At 39.3% G+C, this 25,839-nt stretch overlaps 1 protein-coding gene across 2 annotated transcripts in view; it reads right to left on the reverse strand.

Moving 5' to 3' along the window:
* Window positions 1–2,015: 2,015 nt before the first annotated feature.
* Window positions 2,016–25,839, reverse strand: part of COL11A1 (collagen type XI alpha 1 chain) — a 129,337-nt gene continuing 105,513 nt past the window's right edge. For both annotated transcript variants that reach the window (XM_054165094.1, XM_054165093.1), the window contains 18 exons: window positions 23,039–23,092; window positions 22,460–22,567; window positions 22,220–22,273; window positions 21,902–21,955; window positions 20,973–21,026; window positions 14,630–14,683; window positions 14,136–14,243; window positions 14,000–14,053; window positions 11,828–11,881; window positions 10,861–10,968; window positions 10,236–10,289; window positions 10,111–10,146; window positions 9,969–10,022; window positions 8,909–9,158; window positions 6,660–6,772; window positions 5,780–5,848; window positions 4,941–5,174; window positions 2,016–2,781 (listed from right to left, as the gene is read on the reverse strand). In XM_054165094.1, the coding sequence (XP_054021069.1) occupies window positions 2,635–2,781; window positions 4,941–5,174; window positions 5,780–5,848; window positions 6,660–6,772; window positions 8,909–9,158; window positions 9,969–10,022; window positions 10,111–10,146; window positions 10,236–10,289; window positions 10,861–10,968; window positions 11,828–11,881; window positions 14,000–14,053; window positions 14,136–14,243; window positions 14,630–14,683; window positions 20,973–21,026; window positions 21,902–21,955; window positions 22,220–22,273; window positions 22,460–22,567; window positions 23,039–23,092 (1,659 nt within the window). In that variant the 3' untranslated portion in view covers window positions 2,016–2,634. The remainder of the gene's footprint in view (window positions 2,782–4,940; window positions 5,175–5,779; window positions 5,849–6,659; window positions 6,773–8,908; window positions 9,159–9,968; window positions 10,023–10,110; window positions 10,147–10,235; window positions 10,290–10,860; window positions 10,969–11,827; window positions 11,882–13,999; window positions 14,054–14,135; window positions 14,244–14,629; window positions 14,684–20,972; window positions 21,027–21,901; window positions 21,956–22,219; window positions 22,274–22,459; window positions 22,568–23,038; window positions 23,093–25,839) is intronic.

Below are 25,839 nucleotides of genomic sequence, written 5' to 3' on the forward strand. Positions count from 1 at the left end.
AGATGTCAGGCAGTGATGAGCAAGACCGGCCTAGTGAAACAGAGAACGGACAAAGAGGAGTTACGATAGCTGGTGGTGGTGGTGTGTTACCATGATGAGGATAAATAGCCAGGCTAAGGTCTTAAGGAGGGCTAAAGAACAAACCTGATGAGGCCTTGCCTGACAGGTGTAGAAGATTCAGGTTCATTTCCTTCTTTGGGACACTGTCAGCATGAACCTTGCAAGGTCTTTTGACTAATTATGGAAAAGATCTGGGTTGGTTTGACTTCTTTCATACATCACTGACTCTTACTAACACTGTTCTGCTGCAGCCTAATCCTGGTTCTGCCAGATCACAACCATCTGTATTTTGACAGAGTTGCTCTAAAGCACCTGGCCCAGAAAGCAGCTGCTTCTCTGCCAGATTTGTTGGGAGCTGAATTCACAGCTGTTGTGGACATAACCAAAGTTTATAAAGAACAGCAGCAGATTAAAAAAAATACAGATTGTTTTGGAAGAGGCCAAATGTGGCATATGCCATGTCTCTTGCTTGAGCCCATCACCAGTTCTGGTTCCAATACCTACAACAAGGTACTGGAAATGTTGTGCTCCCGTCATTTCCAGGTCTTAATCTAGTTGTTGTCATTCATTTCTCATAAATAAGGTTGACAAAATATCCTATTTTGTGAGACCCTATAAGGATAAGCATGAGATTGTGAAGCATTCAGATATTGGAGGTTGTAAGAGAGTGGCTCGAGGAACGGTATCAGATTCCCATCTTGTGTTTGGAGTGCTGTGGCTACAAATCCCTATAAACTGTGAAATTATCAGCCTTGTTGCATACTGCCTATGGCCAGAGCAGTGTCTTTTCTGTTAGCACTTCAGTTCCCAGTGCTGTTGCTCAGTGCTGGCTCGGACATGTACTAAAATTACTTTCTTTTGAGTCTGGATGGTCTGGAGGGCAGAGTAAGGGCAGTGTGTGAATTCTGGACAGTGAAAAAAAACGAACAACCCATCCAGGTAGAGAAGACTTGATTTTTATTAATAAAATTTGTATTTTCCTCTTTGAGGTGACAATTACAAACTTTGGTTCAAAAATAAAATATGAACAGCAAGAAGTTGGCTTTTGAAATCTGACTTGTACATGTATAAACGTGCATAAGAATCTATCAGCTGGAAAGGAGGCAGCAGAAACTAGTACTATTTAATTTAACAATTTATAAGAAATAGCAACAAACATTTCTTTTCAAGTCTTACATATATTATGAAAAATACTTACAAAAGGATTTGTGTTGTAAAGCTAAAATGTAATTTCTACTTCCAACTACCTGAATAAGATGTTCAGAGGGAAGGCCAAACCAACATTTTTTTGTTTTGTGAGACTGGAACAGCAAGTTGTAAGAGTTTGTGTCAAAGACAACTCTGTAGGAAGCAGTCCCCTTGTATGTTGCTTAGCAACTATGTAGAATCACATGACCTAGACATATTGCATCCCTGGCCCTCAGGTAAAATAACAGGGACAAAGAATTCTTATTAATGAGACAGGCAAATATTGGATAGGACCATTCTGTGGAACTTCTGGTGTCCAGTTCAGAATGCAAACATCCAGCATTGCTGACAGAAAAATCTTAAGTAAATGCTGCAGAAAGTCATAAATAACTGTTTAGAGTCCAGTTTGAATATTTATGCAGACCAAATAAGCACAGTGAAAACAAATTCAGAGGAGGAGCTTAAAACAAAACAAAAGAAACCCCTTCCCTCCCCCCACCCCTGCCCCCCCCCCCCCAAAAAAAAAGGCAAGCTAAAGGAGTAATTTATTCCACACAGATTTGTAACAGCTCTCTTAACACAGAAGTTGTTTGGTTTTTTCCTTATATATTTCCCTCCCCCAAAACATAAAATAGTTTATTTTAGGTATATACAGGTATCTTATGAAATTATGGAGCTAGAAAAGGAAATAGAGTCTGAGGTATAGCACCATGGAACACAGCACCTTTGAAGGTACTTTCATTGTTGATCTTCCTCCTCACAGATCAGCAGAACAGAGTTGTTGGAGTGTGCCGCTCAAGGTCTTCCAGTTTTGCCACCTTAAATTTTGTTGGCGACTTCAAATAACAAAGCTCTTCAACAGCAATATATACAAAGGGATTTTATTATTCATCAGGAATGGCTTCACTGCCAATGACAGCTTTTGTTTTGGGGGAATACAGACACAGTATTGACAATGCCATTTTGTAATGATAAAATAAGAGCCAGCTGCATTTCAGAGACACATGCAAGTTTTGGAAGTGGACAGATAACTAATAGTATAGAACTGTACAGAGAATAATTCCAGGCTATGAAACATTGTCTTAACAGCTCTGTTGTAGTGGAAGGAGCACCATGTCTTTCATTTGTTTACAGCACCAAAGGAATCCAAAGGGGAATGTTCCTAAAGCCAGCCCTATGTTGTCTGTCTGTGTCACAGCATCCTTGCAGAGTAAGTTTAAGTCATGTGATTCTGGCCCTACAAGGGCAAACATTACTTTCTAGATAGGACATAGGTGCACAGCAAGACCTTTTCTATGCCATCCTCATTCAAAACTTGCATGTGGCACAAAGTGGGTTGGTAGCACCAAAGTGCAACATTTTTGTTGATCTGGTTTTGTCATAAGCTTAACCGAGGAAGCAGACAGGACCGACCTCAAATCCAAACTTCTGGTTCTGATCACCAAAGTCATTGATCATCACATCGACTATAGGCACTTGGTCTATTTTGGGGGTGTTGATTTCAATCACTGTCTTTGCATAGCCTTTTCTCGACTGTTAAAAAAGAAGAAAAGCAAGCAAACATGGTTATGTACCGGAACAGGAAGCAGAGATTGTAATCTTCAGAGGTCATGTCTGAAGCACACAATTTATAAATTACTGATCCTCGTGCACTAGATATTACAAAAACTAAAACTTATGTTTTCTTAGCAGTTTATTTTTAAAATGTGGCACAGGATGCTTTTGATTTTAGAAAGTGACTTGGCTTACTAAAACATGTCATGGCAGGGGCTACAAATGAAAAATTATCTAAAGAATTCTGAATTCTCACCTACACTGTTTAAGAAAGATTTACAGCACTCTCAGAGCAGTGCACACATCTTCCTGAGGAAAAAAAAAATCACTCATCCTGAAAGACAGAAGAAAGATCCATCTCAAGGAAGAAAGGCTGTCTCACAAACTACTACAGCAGCTGTCTAGCCATGAAATAAAATAGTAGTCTGACAGGACTGTTAGCTGATGCACTTAGAAACCAGGTCTGAAAGCACACCCTTGCTTCCTAACAAAGCCTCTCTGCCTCCTGCAAATATCCTGCCAAGTCATCATGTTAGTTATCAAGACTGCACTTCATTCAGATGGTCTCTTAGGTCTTGCTGAGAGCCCTTTTAGCTGTGCCAGGTTCTTGGAGTTCAGCTGAACATCCAGTCTGGTAATCTGTGTTCTCAGTTTAGTGACAGTTATAATCTAAATCACTTCCAGCTCTCTTTGGAGCTCCATACTCACATGCTTTGGATAACAAAAGCAGAACAAAAATACAGGACATACAGAAAGGCTGACATGAAGCAGCTTTGCATTGGAATCTCATTACTGAGTTATCCAGCAAAGTGCTGTTGTGGCCAAGAGGGCCAATGGCATCCTGAGGTGCATCAAGAAAAGTGCATCCACCAGGCTTAGAGAGGCTCTCCTCTCCCTCTACTCTGTCCTGCTGAGACCACACCTGGAATACTGTGTCCAGTTTTGAGCTCCCCAGTTCAAGAGATACAGGGATCTGCTGGAGAGAGTCCAAGGTACAGCTATGAGGATGATTAAGGGACTTGAAGATCTCTGCTATGATGAAAGAGTGGGGCTGTTTAGTCTTGAGGAGCCTGAGAGGGGAATCTTATTAATGTCTACAAATACCTTAGGGGAGGGTGTCAACATGAAGGTGCCAGTCTGTTCGCAGTGGTGCCCAGAGAGGTTGTGGAGTTTCCTTCTCTGGAGACATTCAAACCCCACCTGGATATGTTCCTGTGTGGCCTGCCCTGGATGATCTTGCTTAGGCAGAGGGCTTGGACTGGATGATCTCTAAAGGTCCCTTCCAACCCCTACAATTCTGTGATCCTGTGATACTGAGAGGACACCTGAGCTGTGTCTCTGTCTCAGAGCCAGGTATATATCCTGGCACTTTACTATTCTCTGTCACTGACTTCTCAGGAACTGCCTTCAAAATGTTCCCATATCAAACCCCAAAATAATTAATGAGGCTTCAATTGTCACTTGCTCCTTTTGTGTCTTTGTTTTAAAGAGTTCCATACAAACCATTCTGTTTCTGAAAAGAGGTAACAGTTGCTATGCCTACAAAGACCCTGCTGTAGAGGGTTTAGAGAGTTGATGCATGTTTGGACAGCTCCAGGGATTTTATCTGAGCTAAGAGAGGATTCTGAAAGGTACAATCCCCAAAGTTCACTTGGCTTTCACTACCAAAAAATGAAGAAAGGAAATACAGAATTACTTATCACACGATGCAAGTAATTCACTGTGTTTGGGCACACACATATGGCTTAGTTCATAGATGTTTTGACTGTTGCAACTAAATATTTTGTCGGCATGTGCTCTGAGTATAAATACATTGTGATAATGGGCTGCTTCTCTTGATGGTACTTTTGTTTTGCTTCTGTTCCCTGTACTCTAGTTTCAGCACATTGGTGCTGACAGCCTGTGCCCTTGTCAGGTTGGTTCTATTCCTGTTGCCTGACTTATGGTTTATTTTGGGTGTGTTTTTGTAGGTATATGAAAATCAAATAAGGGACTAGTGTACTGCAGTTCATAATTTACTAACAGGCAGTCTATTGAAGCATTTAGAAAGCTTTTCTCAGAAGAAAGCTGTGAGAAAAAATGAATTTGTTGAAATTGACAAGCTGAATTTTCCAAGACTCTTCTGAAGGTCTACTTACAGCACAGCCATCATGAAGAGCTTTGATGTAAGGATTGTTGTCATAAGACATTTCTTCATCGTTTGATCCTAAGAACCTCAGTGCTTTGTCATAGCTGTCAGATGATGCATCATGCCAAGCTACAGACTGATGACAGTTGTAAGTGAAATTTTGTCTGGCAGAGGCACTCAGTAGTTTAAGGAATGTCATTTGGATAGTATTAATGGAATTGCCTTCAACATCCAAATAGGAAAGCTGAAAAATATGAGGTTACATGAAGCAAAATTATTACTGACACAAATAATAACTGTCCTCAACAAAAAGTCAACCAACATGTAATATTTTAAGGAGTTTTAAAGTTCAGTAAAGCTATGACTCAGCAGATACTCATGTTGTAGCAATACATTTATGCCGAAGAACCACTCCTTACAGCCTCGTTCCAATAGGAAAGAGAGAATTACTTCTACTATGTAGAGTAAACCAGCACAATCTCTTCAGGGTTCTGGTTTTAGTTAATTACAAAGTGATGTCAGCCAGCAGTCTCATCTTGGCATACTCAGTATATTTCTGTTGCCTAGAATGGAGCAGGGGATCTGTGCTCCAGCTGCTTTGCTAAGATTCACTGTTGATGGGTGGTCTGCCAAAAGCCAGAGCTTCACCATCAGTTTTGCAGATGACCACTGGGATTATTATGGGACAATACAGAGCAGGCTTCTGCTCTTCAGTGGCAAGAGGCCATATAGCTGCTCTAATATTTAGGGTGAAAAGGTTGGGTCTGAAAAGTCTTTTAATTATCTAAATATTTATAAACTTCATGTACTTGATTTGTGAATAACTGTTCTGTCGCAGTGACAACTTACCAGTTTGCCTCGCTTAAATTCACTGAACCAAGATCCCGGATTCTCCTTTGGCCATGATGAAATTCTAACCTGTGTTGTAAAACAGCAGAGAGAGAAATATTTAATATGTATATGAACAGATTTGAAGGTTTTACTTTACCTGTGATAAATCTCACAGCAGATAGTAAAGAATAGTTCTTCTTTCTGAGATCTCAGCCTCTTTGATGCTCTAAAATAGGATGCTTTTCTTCTATAGAATGCCTTCAAATTAGTGACTTTAAATGGAATTCCAAGGGATAGCTTATTAAGACAGTTCTGTTGAAGGGAAATTGTTGTCATCTGTTAAGATTCAGGTAAACTGCTCCAAATAAATTATTCCTGGGAAGAGTGTCTGAATAGTTTTCACTTTTGTTGATGCTGATGGATTTCTCTCATTTAGGCAAGCTTTTAGAAAGTCTTCCTCTACACCATATGCCCCAGAAGGGTAATTGATAACAATGAGTGGGGACACTGTTAACACATAGTGTTTTATACGTACTTTGCACAAATATAAATGAATAGATACAAATGAACCCACATGAGAAACATGGTAAGAATTTTGCTTTTGGTTGTTAAGCACAGGATGATGCCCTTTGAACTGGCTGCACAGCTATGCTGCATTCTGAACTGTGGTGAAAGGTTAGCAAGCAGGTGCACAGATTCCCTATCTAAACCAAGTGTGAAGGTGCTGGTTGCTAACTCTGTACCATTCTCCCCACTTTATTCAGATTTATGCAGTTTCCAGTGAAGTCAGAAGGCAGATACAGGAAACGTGACAATGTCATGATCTGGTTCAGTTCAACTTTGCAACAGCACAGTAGGGTCTGGCAACAGCTATGTGAAAACACAGTCTGGTACTTACTCCTTCAGATTTCTTATCTGGGTAGATGCAGGTTTCCCCACCTGCTGTGAAATTGCAGTATACTTTGAAGGAGTCTCCAGAACAGCCCTGGTTAGGATCAATCCAATATTCCCCTAAAACAAATGAGAAAATCCTTGACTTAGATAATGGAAATGATATTTGGAAGATCTGTGTTTTACTGGTACCGAATAGTCCTCCAAGTTTGTACCAAAGTTATTATATCTGAACAATGAGAAAGCAACCTCTTCATTTCTGTTCTGTGATTTGTTGCAATTGGTTATGAAGGTAATGCAAAGATCTATTTTTATCTGCATCCTGTTGCTTTTGTCTAATTTTACTTCTAATTGTGACTCTATTGCAGGATACTGCTGAGATTTTTGAGGAACTGCAGAGACTTCAGTCTAGGGAAGGAAGGACTTTATGTGTGAAACATGCATTGCAGGTCTCAACAATTTGTCCATTTCCATACTTCAACTAGCAGGTTAATTTGTACCTGTGGTGACAGCACTCTCAACAACAGAGCAGAAACAGCTTTAGGCAGAAACCACCCAGCACTTAGGCCAGAGAGCAAAATCTGAAGTCATTTGCATACCTGTCTACATAAAAAGGCAGCCACACAGGACTTGGTGAAGTTGCAGCTGTTCTGAGTACCTAAAGCTTCTTCTGAGAGGCACTGACCTCAAGCAAAGATGTTTTTTACTGCTGGGTTATGGAACTGTAAGGCTAATGAAACTTCAGGCTGTTTTAGTTGATAAAACCCTTTAACAAATACTTGAGTTGTTGACACGTGGGAGAGACAGTTAAAACTAGCATAAGACTTCCATAGTGTTTGGCATTCTAGTTTAGAATTCAGGCCATACAGTGCTGGGGTTAACGAAGGCGGGGCATGAAAGACAGCCACAGTCAATCCAAGGTCCATTAAAAAACAGTGTCTGTAAAATCTACCATTCTAATTATAATGATGATTTCTGTGATGTAGGTTTTTATCTCCAGCTAGTTTCACAGCAGGACAGCAAATTATTTTCTGTCAGTACTGTTCTAATCCAGTTTCAAGCAAATAGTGGAGGTTTCAAAGAGAAATGAGAAGTCCTTTCACGAGTGCTGCCTTTTGAATGCAGTGCACAATGCACTTATGGTATTTAAAAATGCTATTGTTGCAGGCTCTGTTTGTTGAAAACAGTCTTTTCTACCTGTAGGTCTTATCCCTGGAGCGGTTTGTATTTTAATGAATCCATTTACTTATATTTTAACCACAACAAGATTACATTTCTATGAAGAAAGCCCCAAATAATAAACAACTGCTGGTAAACGGAGAAGGTGAATGCTTATAAAAACATTCATTATTATGGAGAGTACTGAATTGGAAACTATGTGCTTTTCATATAGCACACACACTGCTTAACTATTCCTCAAGGCAACCATCTGCTTTTATCTAGAGTGAAAGCAATAAAATATTATTAAACTGTCAACATCTATTTTCCCTCCCATTTAAAACCAGAAAAATACTGGCTTGACCTTGGAAAAATATCCATTGCAATAAAAAAGAAAAAAAAAAAGAAAAAAAAAAAGAGGAAAGGATGAAAACTGTGTGAAGGCTGGCTTTCATTAAAGCTTTCCAGAGGGGCAAAGTCAGGTAGGAAAAAAAAAGAAGGCAACAAAGAATAATTAAATCTTCAGAGCACAGAGCACAGTGTTGCGTTCATACTACTCTGCATTTGATTAAGCTACTACTTAGCAGCATTAAACAGTATCAGAAGCACCCACTTGTCCGTTTGCTGAGTGGCATAGAACAAATAATGGTCAGGCAGTAAACCAAATGATTGTTTCTAAGGGTAAAAGAGCAGTAAAGTTTGAGAGAGTCACAGTCAATAATAAATCTTACAGTGCCAATGCTGGTTGATATTATTATGCTAAGCTAAACTGTGCGGCTCCTGAAATAATTTTTCTTTCTTTTAAAAGAAGCTACTAGCTGTCCCAGCATTCTGCCATTGGTGACTTTACTGTCCATTGATCTAAACAGTATCAATCTTTCATCCCTTTCCTGTTTGGGTGGTTCTGGAAATTCAAGGCTGACCTTTTAAAACAGTAACTGTTCTTTATCACTGGAAAAAAATTTAAATCTAAGCCTAGATGAGGCTGTGCATTTAAAGAAGTTTGGCTTTTACCAAGAGAACATCTCTTACTTGATACCTGCACCAATGGGTTTAATGTCAGCCTTCTTTTGTCTTTGTTGTGCAATATTAACATACCATCTGGGAAGTCTGGGTGGCAGAGTTGCAGGTCTTTGCAGGTTCGAGCTGGGTTATTCTGAGTGCCCATTGGATACTTCATATTCTCAATGTCTTGCTTTAGTGAATTCAGTGAGCCAAAAATCTCTTCCATGCCATCAGAATAATCCAGGATATTATCCCCAGCATCCGCTAACATGTAATCGGGAGATCTTCTTGTCTTTTTGGGTGACTGGATTGGCAGTGGCTGAATTACCTCACCTGGAGGACCCTGAGTGGAAAACAATTGTCTGGTTACCTTTTCTGTTTCAGTTGCAGAAGCACACAGAGGAAGACCACAGAATGCGGCTTGGAGATCCTTTGTGTGGGCTTTCTCAAATTCTGTACTTTCTTCAGGTCTGTGCCTATGAGTTTTGACTTACTTGCAGAAAAAAATAAGATTGCAGAAAGCCAAACCATTGTGGTGCTCTTGTCACCACATTGCTTTTTGGGGAAGAGTGCGCTGCCCTCACGTAAGTTAAGCGTGCAGGAATGCCTCTTCATACCTAGCAGTTCCCTCAAGCACAGGCATAGCCTTATACCAGATGAATACTCTGGATGTTTCCTATGAGAAATTGTTAAACTTGGAGTTTATAAAGCAGTATTTCATTTAAAGAAGTTGAAAATTTGGACCGTTTTCATTTTAGGTTGTTATGGTATGAAAAAGAAAGAATAGAAGCAGAAGAGTATCAACAGGGGGAAACCACTATCATTCCATTTTTTGTGCTTCAGTACAGCACATTGAATAATTATTGCAAGGGTTTTTTTGTTTGTTTGTGAGGGGGTTTTGGGGTTTTTTGTTTGTTTCTTGGTAGTTTTGGTGGGGTTTTTTTGGTTTTTTTTAAAGCTTCTCATGGCTTTTTCAGTGGAGGCAATGTATTTCTGTGTCTGGTGGAACTGTTTCCTGAAAAACTGAATTTTCAAACAGTCATTAATATTTTCCTTATCTGCAAGTTCAGAAATGCTGTTTTATACCTGTGTCAGAACTGAGTCTTAATGTGAGTGCAATGTGCATGCACATCAGATGAGAGTTGTTACTTACCGGAGGCCCAGGTGGACCAGGTAAGCCACTGTCACCTTTTTGACCAGCAGGACCCTACAAAGCAGTGAAAGAAATGCACACAACGTTAAAAAGTAACACACACAAAAATTAAGAACAAAAAGTATGGAGGAGAATTACTCACGCTGGATCCTTTGGAACCTTTTGGACCCTGGGGACCCTAAGGGCAAGAACACAGAACTACAGTTGGAGTGTATTCCACACATCATGGGAGTGTTTTGAAGAGGAGGACTGGATGAAATTACTTACAGGTAAACCAGGAGGACCAGGAGGTCCAAGTGGACCAGCAGGACCAGAAATTCCCTAAGAAAGAATAAGGCAGTAAGTACACAACTAAAACATTCTAAATACTGGACTGGACTAGATGATAGTCCAGCTGAGCATTCAGCCCTGACAGGTCTTGATTTAGGCCATTTGCCAGGGTCCAAAGTAGTTTGTAAAATATTGTAAAATATTATCTGACAGTCTGAATTGCTTGTGATTGTTACACTGCAGTACTTCCAGTCATGACTGTGTTCCCTTTCAAGAGTGGCTTGGAAACTTTTTTTGTTATGTAGTGCCTTAAAACATAGCTACTAACTAGGAGAAAGAAGATACTTTGGGCAGTGCAGTTGATAATGAGATTAGTGCTGCTAGTTTCATTTCTTCCGTAATTAGGTGTATGCATTGTCTTCATCTTCTGAAACACTCTATGATCTTCGTTTTAGCTCTTGAACTTAACTGTTTCTGTACAATGCATGGGAAAGTTGTAACCTTGCAGGAGGCTCTGTGTGTTTAAATGTTTGTAGTAGCTTTGTGTCTCTCCAAAAAAAAATTTGAGTATCTACTCTTTACACACAGGGGACTTCAAGGAAAATACACGTGTTTTACTCACTGCATCACCCTTGGCTCCAGGGGATCCCTGTGGGCCAGGAAGACCCCTATCACCCTTTTCGCCCTGTTCTCCTGGAGGTCCAATCAGACCGATCAAACCAGGATGTCCCTAAACAAGGGAGAAGAAAATAGAGTTAAAACTCAATAGAGATAAAGTAACTGTGCTTTGCAAACAAATCAGAGCTTGCAAATGCCATCACTGCTGCTAGTCTACAATCAACCTGACAACAAATGATTCTGAAAGCAGATTTATTGTTGTTAGTTGGCCTTTTAGACTTGAAGGTGATTTGCAGGCTGTGATTGCCTGTTCAGTGAAAGAGATCGAAGTGCAACGTAGTCCCTGCTGAAACTGGTAGGGAAATAATAATGCCTGTGGGTACCAATTGGTACCAACTTCCACGTTTAGATACATAAGCATATTAGAGAATTGCACATTCATTTCCACATGTGATGCTGCAGTGTAAACAGCTGATCCAAGCACACCACCAATACCTGTCATTCACAAGATCCAGCTATATTCATGCCCCTTTCCCTACGCCATTCTCCAACGCACAAGCAATCAGTACGTGCGGTTGGAACCGTATCATAGGAAATGCTTCCCCAGATGTCTCAGTCCGTTATTTCACAATCAAGTAGTGCAGCTGTTAAATAGTTACATTGTGTGGTTTAAAAATAAAAACCTTGACTAGTTTTTATTCCTTGCTTTTGTTTTTGTAAACCCAGCAGCTCTCTACCTCAGTGTCTTTGGGATTTCCATTGCGGGGAAGAACTGTGTGGTCCATAGATTGCCAGGCAGTAAGCTTTGCCATTCTATAGATCTCCAGGATATCAGATGTGGTTTAAGACTTCACCATTAATACTAAGGCTGTAGGAAGCTGACTGATAGACACAGCCTTGCTTTCTCATAAAAAGCCCTGCTAGTTTTACACAGCCTTTCAGACAAGGCACAAAGAATGAACAGAGTATACCTTCTCTCCTTTGGAACCTGGGTCTCCTTTCAGGCCAGGCAAGCCAGGTGGACCCTACAGAAATCAAGGGAATTAATGTTAAAATAATTTTTAACGTACTGCACAGGTCATGTTTCCTTGAAATATTATTGAAGCAGTGTAAGTCAAAGTACAGAGTCCTCTACTTGTGGATGGCTGTGATTGAGGGCATGTGATTTAGGGCCCAAGACGAAGGTGAAGTGTACATTTAAAAAGGTGTAATAAAGCTGCTGTAGCATTTAAAGCCATGAAGAAATCTATGAAGCAGAGGGTCAGCTAAATTCTTGCCACTCAAAACATCCAGTGAAGCAAGTGGTATTTTAAAATATAGTGAAATATGGTTTTGTTGATTAGCCTAATTTTGCTTCCAGTTCCATTGTGTAACTTCAATTATTCAGCTTAATTGCTGAACCTTTTTCAGCCCTTTATTTCACAACACAGTGGAATGTATCCTCTTAATGTGTTTTCTCTCAGTTTACTACAGCTCAGTAAGACTTCAGCAGAATATAAATCAGGTTACTTAAAATAACTGCTCCTCAATACTGGCTTGTTGGAAGACAACCTCCTATTTTGTTTCAGCACTCAAGGCATTGTCTTGGGATTATGGCTTCCTTGACTTGCCACCAGAAATTTCTATATGACCTTGAATAATGCATTTAAATCTCGATATTCTAAATATTCTTTTCCACTCAACTTTGCTTAGTGCAATCTTGCTGTGCTAACTCCACTGACACGCACAAGTTTATGGCTCTTTGTCACTTCTGTGAGTGTTACTAGCAGTTACACACATTTCTACAGTTTTGCAATACTACTCTGGGCAATCTTAAATGTTTTTAGGAATTGCCTTAGACTCTTTGGGCCTCCACTCCTCATTTGCTGGATAGGGATAATACCTCTACATAACACAGATGTTAAACCAATACCTTTTTAGGTGCTTACTTTGTAAGTCCTCCTTTCTGCAGCATAGTAGGGACATATGCTACATTGTGAACCTGATACAAAAACCTTTTTATTCTAAATCTTATATGTAGTCATCTGTAAACAGTACTCCTGGGGCAGGAGACAGAGCTGGGAACAAGCAACACAGGGTCAGTGGAGCCATTCTACAAGCCCTTCCATATTTCTGGGATGCTGCTGGGATTAGAAGCTATGAGAATGGGAGTGCTGGTTTTGTGTAACTGGTACAGTGTGAGGTGAAAAATACAGGCCATGCAGTGTGTATGCAAGGCATTTGTTTCTCAGAGGCAATTCATCTCACACATTAGGCATAGAGCTGCTTGGCTAAGTCAGTATCTCCTCACTACCACTTTCCTGCTGGCAGTGGACATCTGTGAAGCGATGATAGGGGTAGCAGTATTAAGTGACCTTTTCAACCTGGCACAGAATCAGAAGTGCTATAATACTTCATGTACAAAATATTATTCAGTACATATCCTTCCCATCTTTACCTCAGGATGCCATTAGATGCAAAAGCCTAGGAAAATACATAATTTATGAATGAAAAGTGAAGTTTCTAAGCTTTTGGAATACACAATCAGACACTTTCACCTGCAGTGTGTTGTGCTCTACTGCAAATCTGCTTTCATATTCTTCTCCTGCTAACAGTCTGTTGTGAAGGAAGGGAAGGAAGGTGAGCTAACCTCAGCAAGCTCTACATACAAACTTTGCTATCTTAAAATCCAGCACACACTTTCAGTTGTAGTTCTTTCTCTAAGGAATAGGTACGATTGAAACTTTGACCCTATGAAGAATGTTTTCCTACACTAGCAGTCATTAAAAATCAGTAGACCTACACAATTTACCGCGGCTAAGAAAAAAAATAATGTAACATACTAAGTTTTGCTGATGTGGGGACAGAAGTAGGTTTTTGGACTATAAACCTGATTATTTTTCATTTTATTCAGGGCTTTTCAAGAATTTAGTTTTACACAGCCTTATTCCACTTTTTACTTGGTATAACTTAACAGCATTTAGCACAGCTGCCTGCTGAAATAAAGCAGCAAAATTAGCAGGCAGTTGTGTATAAGATTTTAGCAGCACAGAAGTATAGTGACTTTGTGCTAAGAGCTAGCGTGTACATTCATTTTTGCTGTGAATGCACAGGCACGATAATGGTGTATTTTCTGTTTGGACACTGAAAGGAAGGCTACTCACCAGAGGGCCAGGAGGGCCATCCTGACCTGGTGCTCCAGGTAGCCCTTGTTCTCCCTAGAGAAAACACAAAGCTTACTTTACCAGAGGATATACAAGAAGTGCAACATTTAAAACATTATATGCTCTGCTTGCTCACCACTGGGCCAGGAATGCCCCGGAGACCCTCTGGGCCAGGTTTTCCTGCAGGTCCTTGTGGACCAACTGGACCTGTTTTTCCAGGGGCCCCTTCTGCACCAGGTTCACCCTAGGAAGAAGATATGCAACAGGTGAGAGAGGAAGAGGTGACCAAGCTTGTCATTGTAGAGATACAGAAGATGCAAAGTGAGAGAAGAGTTTCCCTCACTCTGTTAAATGCAGAAGATGATTTTCTGAGCAAGATGCTGATAGCTTCCTATAAAGCTGTGGTGCCAGTAGAGTCGGCTCAGCTTGCTCTGCCACAAAGGTGAGCTCAGTGGGGCCTGTACTGAGTCCACCAGTTACTACATCATGTATTCATTTGGATTTGACTGCTTGTTTATTACTGCTTTGCTAAATTTCACACAGAGTGCATTATAAGCTGTTATTTTTTATTTATATATAGCTTACATTTCCATGCTCAAAAAAAAATAATTAAAAACCCATCTGTATTACCTTTGCCCCTTTTTCACCTTGTCTGCCTTCAGCACCAGTTGCTCCAGGAGGTCCCTGTAAAACATGGAGGCAGAGCTCATAATCTCATTTCAAAAATATTAGCAGTGAAAAAATTATGGGAGTGCAAGTTCCACTGTATTGGTAAGTAGTAAAAAGAAGATATTGCGTTGCTTTATCAATGTTTTGTTCACAGGATAAAAATCCCAAGTGGTCATATCAGCCCTTTTCTCCTTCACAAAATTTTCTGGGTTTTTAGAATATCTAAAAGAATATCCATCACCTAATACTTCTGATATGATGAGATTAAAACCAAAGAAATATCTTAGGGGAAAAAAAATCAAAATGGGATATAAAAGGAAAGTAACAATAATGTTTGACATGTACAGTAGCACTTTTAAAGGTGCTTTGCATTGGCTTCAGTCTCTTCACTGTAGTTTATACAGTGATTCCCAAAGGGGCTGTCACCCTGTGCAGTAGCACAGAATGACACAGACTGCTTTATTCTCAAAGTCGGGGATGAGCTCAGCAAGCCTTTTGATTATATTTAGCCAAAACCTGATAGATGCCTTAACATTATCCAGTAAATAAGAAAGGAAAAAAATTGTAAATCACGTGCTGGAGACTGTAAGGAATGAAACAGACACAACCAGCTACAAAGAGCTCTTGGCATCACCTCCCTGTTACTGCTCCACAAATGCAATGTTTGACTACGAAGATACAAGGTAGAACTGCAGAAGGATGCAGAGATAAGGTTGAGGGGAAGACCTCACAAACAGGAGTTGCAGTCAGCTGGCAGCTGATTTCATCCATTTTAAATTTTCTTAGGGTTTCAGTGGAAAATGAATTATTTTTTTTTCTCTCCCCAAACATCCAGGGCTGCTTTTCTGGTCAGGGAATTAATGTGCATAGCTTCAGACATGAACAGACTCATGCAGTCTTCTAAAAATGCTTCTCTTGTTTCTCTTAGTTCAGAAAAGATGCACTCAAGATAATGGACAAAGTGTTTTCCTACAAGGTTCATTTTCAGCCTGGGAAATGTCTTTATTACAAATAGCTATTTCTTGCCAACTACTGAGCAGCTTAAAGCAAAAGGAAAGCAAAGTGACCATGATTAAAGACAAGGTGATTTTCTAAAGCTACAAAACTCTCTTCCAAGGATTCATCTGTTCATTAATGCCACAAGCCGTTTGTAATGGACAAATTATATTTAAAAAGCCCACAACAAAACCCAAACAAAACCTCAAAACCCACAAACCTGTTCTAAGGACCGGCAACAAGAAATATTCTATCACTGCCATTTATTTACTGCTTTTTACTTCATAACAACATTGAAATGCAGGCCTCTAAAGCCTGCAGGTAAGAACTGTTCTTGTAGTCAGACATCTGCCTGTGTGCTTTGTGAGCACAGGGCTTTAGAAGAAAGCTTGACCTAACAGCAATTTTTCATACTAGAACTGAATTTAGCCCAACCTTTTTATAGTCTGATATATTTCACCATTCATTACTACTGGCAAATACCTCGAGCAACTGCACCAGTTTTAATTTAATTCCTGGAAATGCCTATTCATTTTAAAATTATTTACATATTTATATTAAGGTAATTTTCTTCTGAAATTAAGCTTTCTCTAGGATGAAACTGAATGTCTGCAGCACTGCATGAAACTTTTGGACAACAGAGATCGTCCAGGCTTTCCATCAAAGGTAATTCAAAATGAACTTTACCTACAGTGGACTTTGGTATTTTTAAGAGCTGCAAGTGGTAAATGACTTTTACCTTTTGAAAACAGAGAGAAGCTAAAAAGCCCTGGGCAGCACGGTCCAATTGCTGATTCTTTCAATAGAAATTTCAGTCACTACTGTTCTAATAATAATCTCTGGTGCATATGCCCCTTTGTGCAGGTTGTGGTTGGTTGGGTGGATTGCTGTTTGCAGGTATGTAAATAAAACCAGGAACGTTTTAGAAACAGGACTCATTTTTTCTAATGTGAATTAATCTAGGTGCCAGTTGTCTTTACTGCTTGGAAGTTCTTGCACTCCAGTTCCCATATGGATTAACCTTCCCTATCTAAGAATCTGAAAAGGGTTGAGTTAGCATTTGAGAAACAGGTTCTCTGCATAATCTGGAAATGCAGCTGCACCATGAATTAGCAGGGCTAGGCCCACTGTGATTGCTAAATTACAAATGCAATGAGTCACGATTGCTGAACAAAGGAGGTGCATTCATTAGCAAACAGTGCCAAAGCTGTGCCAAGACCAGAACAGCTAAATGAACTGCTCTTTCTGACAGGTTGGGATTGCTGGCATGGCACAGATGCTGCTTCTGCAAAGACTGCTAATTATTATTTATCTTGCCTTCCTACACTTGAGTTGTTGGAGTGTCTGATAAATTTTAACTGACAAAGAAGATCTCAGTAACAATAATTTTAAGTTAAGGCATGGTTCCTCAGCCTCACCACCCCAGCTACCATGATGACTTTTATGTTCGTTACACTTTAAACTAGACATATTGCCTTAGAGGTTTTATGCAGAGTTGAGGAGCTAAAAGAGCTCATATGGAAAAGACCTTGTCCTCAAGTTTTTGGAGGACATTTCTGTCTGCTCTTCTCTATGTTATCATTTCATTAAAACTGTCATTTATAGCTGTCTGTCATCCAACATAAAACAAAATTGCCAACACAGAAAATCATGAGCATATCTCATCAGTCTGTTGAAATACAAACCTGTTACTGTTAGGCGTTCTGTCTATTTGCAGTTAGGAGACAAAATAATATTTTTTAATTGGTGCATCCACCCTGCTGAGGCAGCATGATGTTGTAGCCAAAAACGGAAGAAAATCTCCTTCATAGAAACTCTTCCTTTCTTTCTAAATCATTCCACATTGTATATAAAGGCAAATAACCAAATAAACTCCCATTTCTCAAAAGTTAGAAACTAGCTTCGCTATGGTATTGACGACCTCCAGTTGGGAACAAAAGGGTATCCTATATCCAAGCACTTCTAGATTGATACAGGCAGCCTTAAGTGTATGGGATCTACACATCCAACTGACACCAATAGAGAGAACAGCCAAACAGCAGAGAACACAGCACACTGAAAGGTTGAGAGGAAAAGAAGCACGTACTGTCTACCTTGATTTTTATTGATAATATATCTTGTGTGGTTTAAGAATGGATGTTTTATTGTGCCTTTTTCTCATGCTATTTTTAACATTTGTCAGGTAGAAATTAATGAAATCAAACTAGAGATGCTTTTCAGTACTGTATAGCCAAAAAACCCTGAGAAAAACAAAGTCCAGAACAAAGTTTCAGAACATAACAGTAACAACAGATATAGAAGTTTGGATGGCAGTATTACAAATGTTTAACATGCATAGAAAAGGAAAAAGATTGGAAGAGGAGTTCCTAATCCCAAAGCTGTACTAAACTACTTGTCTGCTCAGCCTGGAATGTAATATGCATACACTGTACACATCTAGGCTGATTTACATAGTGGACAACCTCAAGGCATGTAATGATGCAAAGTCCACAGTACAAGGAAGAAGCACTGCTGAAAAGCAGCCAAGTCAGAAAGAACTGGCAAGGCTTGAACTGGGTCCTGCATAGCTGAGAAGTCATGGGTGACCTGCTGTGAAGGACCTCAGCACCCCTATTATGCTGGATACTGTTACAGATGTGAAAGGAGTATGGCAGCCAGTGACCTACTACTCATTCTGCCAAGCATCTGATGTCTCGATCTGGCAAGATACCAATTGAAACAAATGCTTGTTTCTTACCAAGCCTGTACACCATGTTGAATTCGGCAGACCAGGAAAGTTGATCAACTTTCCCAATGGCTATAACAGATTTCTTGAAATAGAGTAAGGTGACTTCCCATTTTCTGAAATGCTCTATTTAACTGCTGCTGAACATCCTTCAGAAGCACACCATCAACCTGTTAGCAGTGGCCAGGTAGGATGCTAACCTTAGTACCAACATTCTGCAGGTGATTTGCTCATGTCTTTGTGTTCTTTGTATGAAAGAATATATTTTTTTTAATATCTCTGTGTGTGTGTGTATATATTACATAACTGATAACGTTATTTTCTGCTTGACTTCAATACCAATTATGATACGCTTTTACTTCTACACTACTCTCATTCTGCTGTAAGTATTCCATTAGCTGACTATTTCTGCCTAAGAAAGAGCAGCAAATGCTTCTGAGGACATTCTACTTCTTTTAGGACTATATGCTTCCTGGGGGGTTTCAAGTATAAGACAGCTTTTTGAAAGCAATGGAAATATGTTTTCTCCAAACACTTCCAACATTGACTCTATATTTTTCTTGTTAGCATAAACCCTTACTAAAAGGTTTAAACCACGTCAGAATTTGGAGTATCCAAGTAAAGCAGAGTGTATATTCTTGTGTATAGGAAATAATGAGCGTAGTCTTTTATTTCATTAACAAAATACTCTTTAAAATTATGTTTTAGTTCATTATGGAGCATTGTATCATTGAATCAGAACCCAGACTTCAGTCAATACTAAACTAGTCCCTGAAAGTGTCATTCAGTAACATTTTTACATCATTTGGTGGTGTGGGCCTTTGTTAGTGATCAAAACCATTCCAGCTATGTTTCCCTGGCTAAGTTTGCTAGCTCTAATTTTATAAACAGTGTGTGCACAAATCTATGCGAGATTTGCACACACAATGACTTTGATTACTTACACTGTAACTACATAGATGCATGAAGCTTTCTGAACATGCGTTTATCTGATCTGGTACTGCACAGATCATTCAGAAATCAGGATCTGAAAAACATTAATTATGATCTAATGAAAATTATAACACCCTTTAAGGTGCTTGTAAGTCACTCAGTTTTGCCACTTTTAGATGATGTTCTAGGCCTGTAAATAAATATATGTTATCATTAATCTGAATACAGGAGTTCATTCTGTAGGCTAGTCTCTCCCTTTTAAAACTGAACGTATCTGTGGTGTTAGGATCTCCTGAAAAGCAGTGATGGAAATATTTTCTTGGAAGAGCAACTGTTAGGTCTGAAAAGCACGTTCTGTGGCTGCTCTCATGATCCTCTGTTTTTTTTTTTTTCCATCCACAGGTTTTAACCTTTTATTTTGATTTAGACTTGATCTAAGTGAAGGGGAAATAATGAACTTTGTGTGTGTGTGTGTGTTCCTACTGCCAGCAAAGCACGAAGCTTTCAATCTTCTGCTGTTCCTCTCCGGTGTAATAATCCAACACAGACTCTCTACAAGCTAGCAACATTCAGGTACTCAAGCAGTGTAGAACCTGATTCTACAAAACCTCTTTCTCCAGAATTCAGGAATGGGATTACATGGGATTACTTGGCAATGTTGGGCCACACATTTTCCCTAAACTGGAACTGTGTCAAACCACAGGAGACATGGCATTTGTGTTTCTAAAGTGCTTTTTTGGTCCAGGTACTATCAGATGCAGTCTATCTAACCTGTTAGGATGAACTACTGCCTTTCTGCGTAATAAAGCAGGAAGTGCTAATCTGATGTCAAACATACTAATATACAGTCGAGCCGTATTTCAGTTCTAGTGATGAGGTTGCTAATGCTACCATAATGTTTTACAGTATTATAAATGTTGTGCAGGCTGGTGGAGCAAATAGATTATTGTGTAAACCAGATAAACTAATTAGGCTTGCCAGGTCACTCAAGCCTATTAAATGCAGCAGTTGAATACATCTTGTTAAATGGCTCTCAGCTTACATTTAATGATGCCCCCTCCCTTGGGTTTTAAAGTGTAAAAACTGCATCTGATTGCTTTCTGAAGCAGACCTAAAGGTTGATGCATCTACCACAGTTCTGTAAGTGTACCATTATTTACTGATTTTGATTAGCTACATTTGTAAAGCTTGTGAAGCTTTGAAGACTTTATCATGGAATGGTTTTGTAAATCACAGCAGTATCAGCGGGTAAATTTGCATTCAGAGAGGATGACACAGGTTTTCACAACCTGCACTGAAATTGTTCTGTTTCAGAGACTAAAGACACCAAAGCAGCCACATTCTTCCTGCTGCCTGCCAGCAGTCATGTGCCTGTGATGTCCTGTATTGCTCAGCATCACTCACTCCTGTCAGCAGATGAATCCAGCACATACTGAACTCACTTGTTTGAAAATAAAAGCCTCATTTCTAGATAAGGAATACATTCTTCCCTCTGCAATTTTTGTTCCCATGTTCTGTGTAGCCCACACTAACATGTGTTCTCAAACCTCATATATGAGTGTCACAACATGGAAAACAAGTAGCTGAAATAATTTTGAACATACTCTCTCCAATAGAAATGTGTGCAAGAGACAACAAGATGTTACTTACTCTTTTTCCAGGTGGACCAGGAGGGCCAGCTTCACCTGAAGGACCTGGTGGACCCTGCAACGGCAAATGGTAAGATCAGCGGTATGAAGTTGTTATCTTTAGTAAATGCAATGTGTTGGCCCCACTCAAAGGACAGAAAGTAAGTCCCATCAACACACAGAGTGAAGTCTTGCATTTTCAACAAATCCTTCCTTGGGGTAATCTTTTGCAAATTTTTAACAGGTTTGGTTACTGTACAAAATGCAACCATTCTTTCTGATTGCAAGAAAACATTTCTGAAAGGGGCTGCACAGAAGTAACCTGTGGTCCTAGCCTGCTAACTCCATGGCTGGCTTTCTCTTGAAAAATGTTTTGTGCATTGATAACTATTTGGCTTAGTCAATCTTGTTCAGTGTACCAGCATTTTCTGTTTTTAAACTATACAGTAATTCCCTGACAAGCAAAACTTCCAGAGCTAGGAAGAGATTTTCCAAAATAGAAGCCCTTTTTGCAATAAAACAAAAAAACAAATTAATGATGTTTTACTGTGGGAATCTCTGATGATTAATGCAGGTATTGATCAGATACATCTTAACTTTCTTAAAGTAGAAACATCAGGATTTTGCTTCATGTCACCAGGTCAGCTAATGTTTAATTTGATGCAGCATTCCTTTCTTATACTCACAGTTGCTCCATTTTTAGTGCTGCTCAGCAGCTGCAGCACAAATCCTTAACACATAATTTGTTTCTACTGCTAAAAGAAATGGAGCTCTTGCTTCTGATACTATAATATGGACAGCTCTACCTCTGCAAGGCAATATATAGACATTTTTTACTGTAACAGAAAGATAACTTTGAAAAGATTTGTAAGAGTACAAATGTATAGAAAAGATACTTTCTTAGTATAGGAGAGCACATGCAGCTAAAATAAAATGACAGGAACAACTCACAGGTTGACCAGGATCACCATCTTCACCCTTCTCTCCACCAACACCATCTTGACCCTACAGAATTCGCAGGAAAACAAATAAAATAGAGAATTTAGCTCAATTAAGTAATTTGGTTTCATCTATGAATGTAAGAGCAGCGGTTTTCTACAGAGCATATTCCTAAGGACACTCGTTTGCAAAACTTTGTATTCTAAACCTGTTTTCAAACCTTAAGACACACATGAACAGAAAAGCAATAGATCTTACAGTGACGACCTCATTCCCAAGCCAGGGAAACCAAGATTGGGACCTAAAACTGTTTTTTAAAAATATACTTACAGCTGGACCAGGTTCCCCAGGGGGACCAGGATCTCCAGGAAAACCGACTGGGCCCTGGATAAAGCAAGGAAAAAACCAGGAATGTGTCATCTGCTGATGAGCAGGAAGCAATGTGCACCAATATTTTATGAAGCAGATAATGAATTTAGTTCAAATGTCAAAAATGATAGATAGTTACATGTAGCACAGCTTCAGCAGTGCTTCACAGCGCTTTGTGTTAAAATTATTAAGCTCACTTACTGGGTTACCCTTAGGTCCATCATCACCTGGAGGTCCTTTTGCACCTGGTGGTCCAGCTGCTCCGGGTGGACCAGCCTCACCTTTTTCTCCTCTTTCACCTTTTGGACCCTGTAGAAAACATGAGCACCAAAATGTCATCTGGAAATTGAATGGCTAAAACCAGATTACAATGGGAAACGTGTTTCAGACCTAGGCAGTGTTACTCCTGAATAAATGCTGGCACGTGAATGGGAAATCGGGACATTAACCTCCCATTGGAAACCTGTGAACCTTGGCTGAGTGCCAACATCTGCACCCAGTTAGCATTAATGAACTGACTTCAGAGTGAAAAACATGCATGGTAAAGACAACACTTCTGGAAGTAAAAAAAGGAAGTCTTCAGCTTTGTCTGCTAGCTGTTAGTACAAGAAGAGGATGTAATTATAAAGAAACAAATTGCATTGCAAAGTTCTTCGCTGAGAATGTAAAGAAGACACACAAATACACAAGTGATATTATGAAATGCTTTCTGAAGTAAGCACTGCCAGTTACAGTATTGCATCATAACAAAGGTTAATAAGACTAGACTAAAATACTCACAGATGTTCCAGATTCTCCAGGAGGTCCAGGGTTACCAGCTTCTCCAGGTTCACCCTGTAGATGTGTGAGGATAAACTGGTAAGTCATTAGGAAGAATACTGATTTCTGCTATTACGTGATTTTCTCATGCTTGTCCATGTGAACAGCTTACAAAACCTGTCTTTTATTTGGGCTGCCTAAAGGGGTTTTTATTGCATAGGGTTTTATAGAACTGAAATCTGATATTTTAGAGACAATGTATCAAACAAAGCTTTTCTTGAGCTAGGGAAGACTGACTTTCCCTCTGACCTGTGGATGATATTCACCTTTATTATCCCATATACAGCAAATTTCCTGTTTGTCATCTCCCTTTCTAGCCACAGAAAGGCCAAAGATGTACACTGACTATATACCTGGAAGCCACATTTTGCATGGAAGCAAGTTTCTGCAAAAAAGAAACTACTAATTGGAAATTAATGTCAGTGGAGTAAGGATTTATTGCTATAGCTACTGTTGGAAGAAAAAAATATATAAAACCTCTCTGTATGGCTAAAATAATAGCATAGGAGTAAAACTTTCACCACAGTCCAGAGAGATGTCCACTCTGAATTTACTGGTGAAGGGAATTGTTCAGTAAAGCAGATGGCTTTGAAGATAGCACCATATGAAGAAGTCAGATATTATACAGATGAAGACTGATGTCAACTCAGTCTCTTTTTGAGCTAACACTGTGTATTAGCTCAAGGACTGTCTTTGAAATGTTAAACTTTGGTTATGACTGATTATTTTCTAGCTTAGTGGTCTGATAAATAAACCTTTATAGAGAACTATTCTGTTAGTACAGTATTTAGCTATTAGCAGTACAGACACACAAATCTGTGAAAGGATAACAGGATCTGCTTTGTGACTGTCATGGAGTGCTGAGCTAAAAATGCTATTTTTATTCCACAGCATTTCTCAGTGTAACTGCTAATGGGAGGATTTCCCACCCCAGTAATACTCTTTTCCAAACCAAATGAACTTTGCCAATGATTATGCCCATACACAAAAGTACTTCAGTGCTGAAAATACTTTTCACCCAGTTCTCCCTACTGAACTCACAGCAAGACTAGGCATAAATTTGTGTATCTTTTGCATCCTGTATGACCTGCATGCCCTTCTTCAGCCCATGACAATTCAACTAAAGCAAGACACATAGCTGTCATTCCCATGTGGGAAGTATAAAAGCATAAATCTTACAATGTTAATTTTAAGCCAGTCTTGCACTGTAGATACTGAACTTTTTTTCACAGAAACTAATGGCAGCATAGTGGCCCCCCTGGGATGAGAGTTTTGCCCCATGTATATATTATGTTAGATGAATGGAAGAAGATGGGCGTAGCCAAGTGAATTCCAGAAGAGGATAATTAACAGATAACTACAATTTCACCAGCAATATTAAAATGCCCTTTAAAAAGGGCACTTTTAAAGGATAAATTTGCCTTTAGAAACTGTAGTATGTTTTATTAGACATACTTAAATTTGCAGTAAACTTAAAAATTGATGATCCCTTTTAGTTTTTCACATTCATTTGCTTCTGTGATACCACATACATTATTAAATAAAAAACAGCTAGTATAAACTTCAGTCCTGTGTGGAACTAGCAATCAAATTAGTGTTACTCAGGTCAGTAGATGTATCTTACCTAACAGCATCCACAATAGAGACCCTTTCAACAGGTGTCCCATTGCAGGACTAACTGTCTGAGTGACAGGGGTGCTAATGGTACAAAGTCTTGGCTGACAAGCACTTGTGCCAGTGTAATCCCTTTCTAAGCTTCAGGCAAATGTTACTGCAAGTTATGATGATTCCCATTTGATTTGTAATCCACTCTTTACCTTTGCCATTGTCAAACACATCTTCATTATATGATACCTTGCAACAGGAGAAAAGATGGCCTATATTTGGGGTCAAGAGGGGGACACTGTGCTTCTAGGATCTCTGAGGTCCCTGCTATAGCATGTGAGTTGAAATTGGCAGATGCAGGCAGCTTGTTTGAGCTCAGTGCATAGTAACTCCCCATAAAACAGCAGTGTGGAAGACAGCAAACTTGGAAGGGCTAGAAAATATCAGAATGTTCTTGTGGAAGGGCATCTGTGAAAGATGAGACCAGCTGAAGTTTCAGCTCACATTAATACTTCTAAATAATTGCTTTATTAAAAATTATGACTCTTCCCTTCATGCAGTTGTTTCTTCTTCTGACAATTATATTTATATGCCATATATTATGTACTATGGAAAGTTGTAGTTGTTTTAGACAGCTGTTAAGGCACTTAATGTTTTGACAGATAAGATTGTAGCTGATATTTACAGAGTACACATTTATAGCTACTAAACACTGTGCACTCTGTAGGTTATCATGTGCCTGTATCTTTCTTTGAATTTTTGGTACGGATGATAAAAATTCAGAACCTGATGCATTTTCTCCATGGGAAATATCTCACAGATTTTATGATCTAATAATAGATTTATTCTGCCTCTGGAATTTTTTCCTCTTTTGTTACCAGGTCGTATGTTTTAAAGTTAGTGTGTCCTTTCTTAGGCAAAGTCTTCTTCTGACAGAATTTCAACAAGTGGAAACAGACATTCTGAACTGGAAGGAATTCTGTCATTTCACAGAGATGTCTAATTCTGAAAACCTCCTTGCATTAAGCAAACAATTCTGTCGGTCAAAGCAGAGTAGTTTCAAAGACCTTTGATTTCCTTATTCAGAGTAGTTCTAAAGAACTGTCCATACAAAGCACAGAGATAGTGGATGGAAGGCTGACATCTTTGAATTAAAT

The sequence above is a fragment of the Dryobates pubescens genome, chromosome 11 (genome assembly GCF_014839835.1).
Source record: "Dryobates pubescens isolate bDryPub1 chromosome 11, bDryPub1.pri, whole genome shotgun sequence".
NCBI classification, from domain to species: domain Eukaryota; kingdom Metazoa; phylum Chordata; class Aves; order Piciformes; family Picidae; genus Dryobates; species Dryobates pubescens.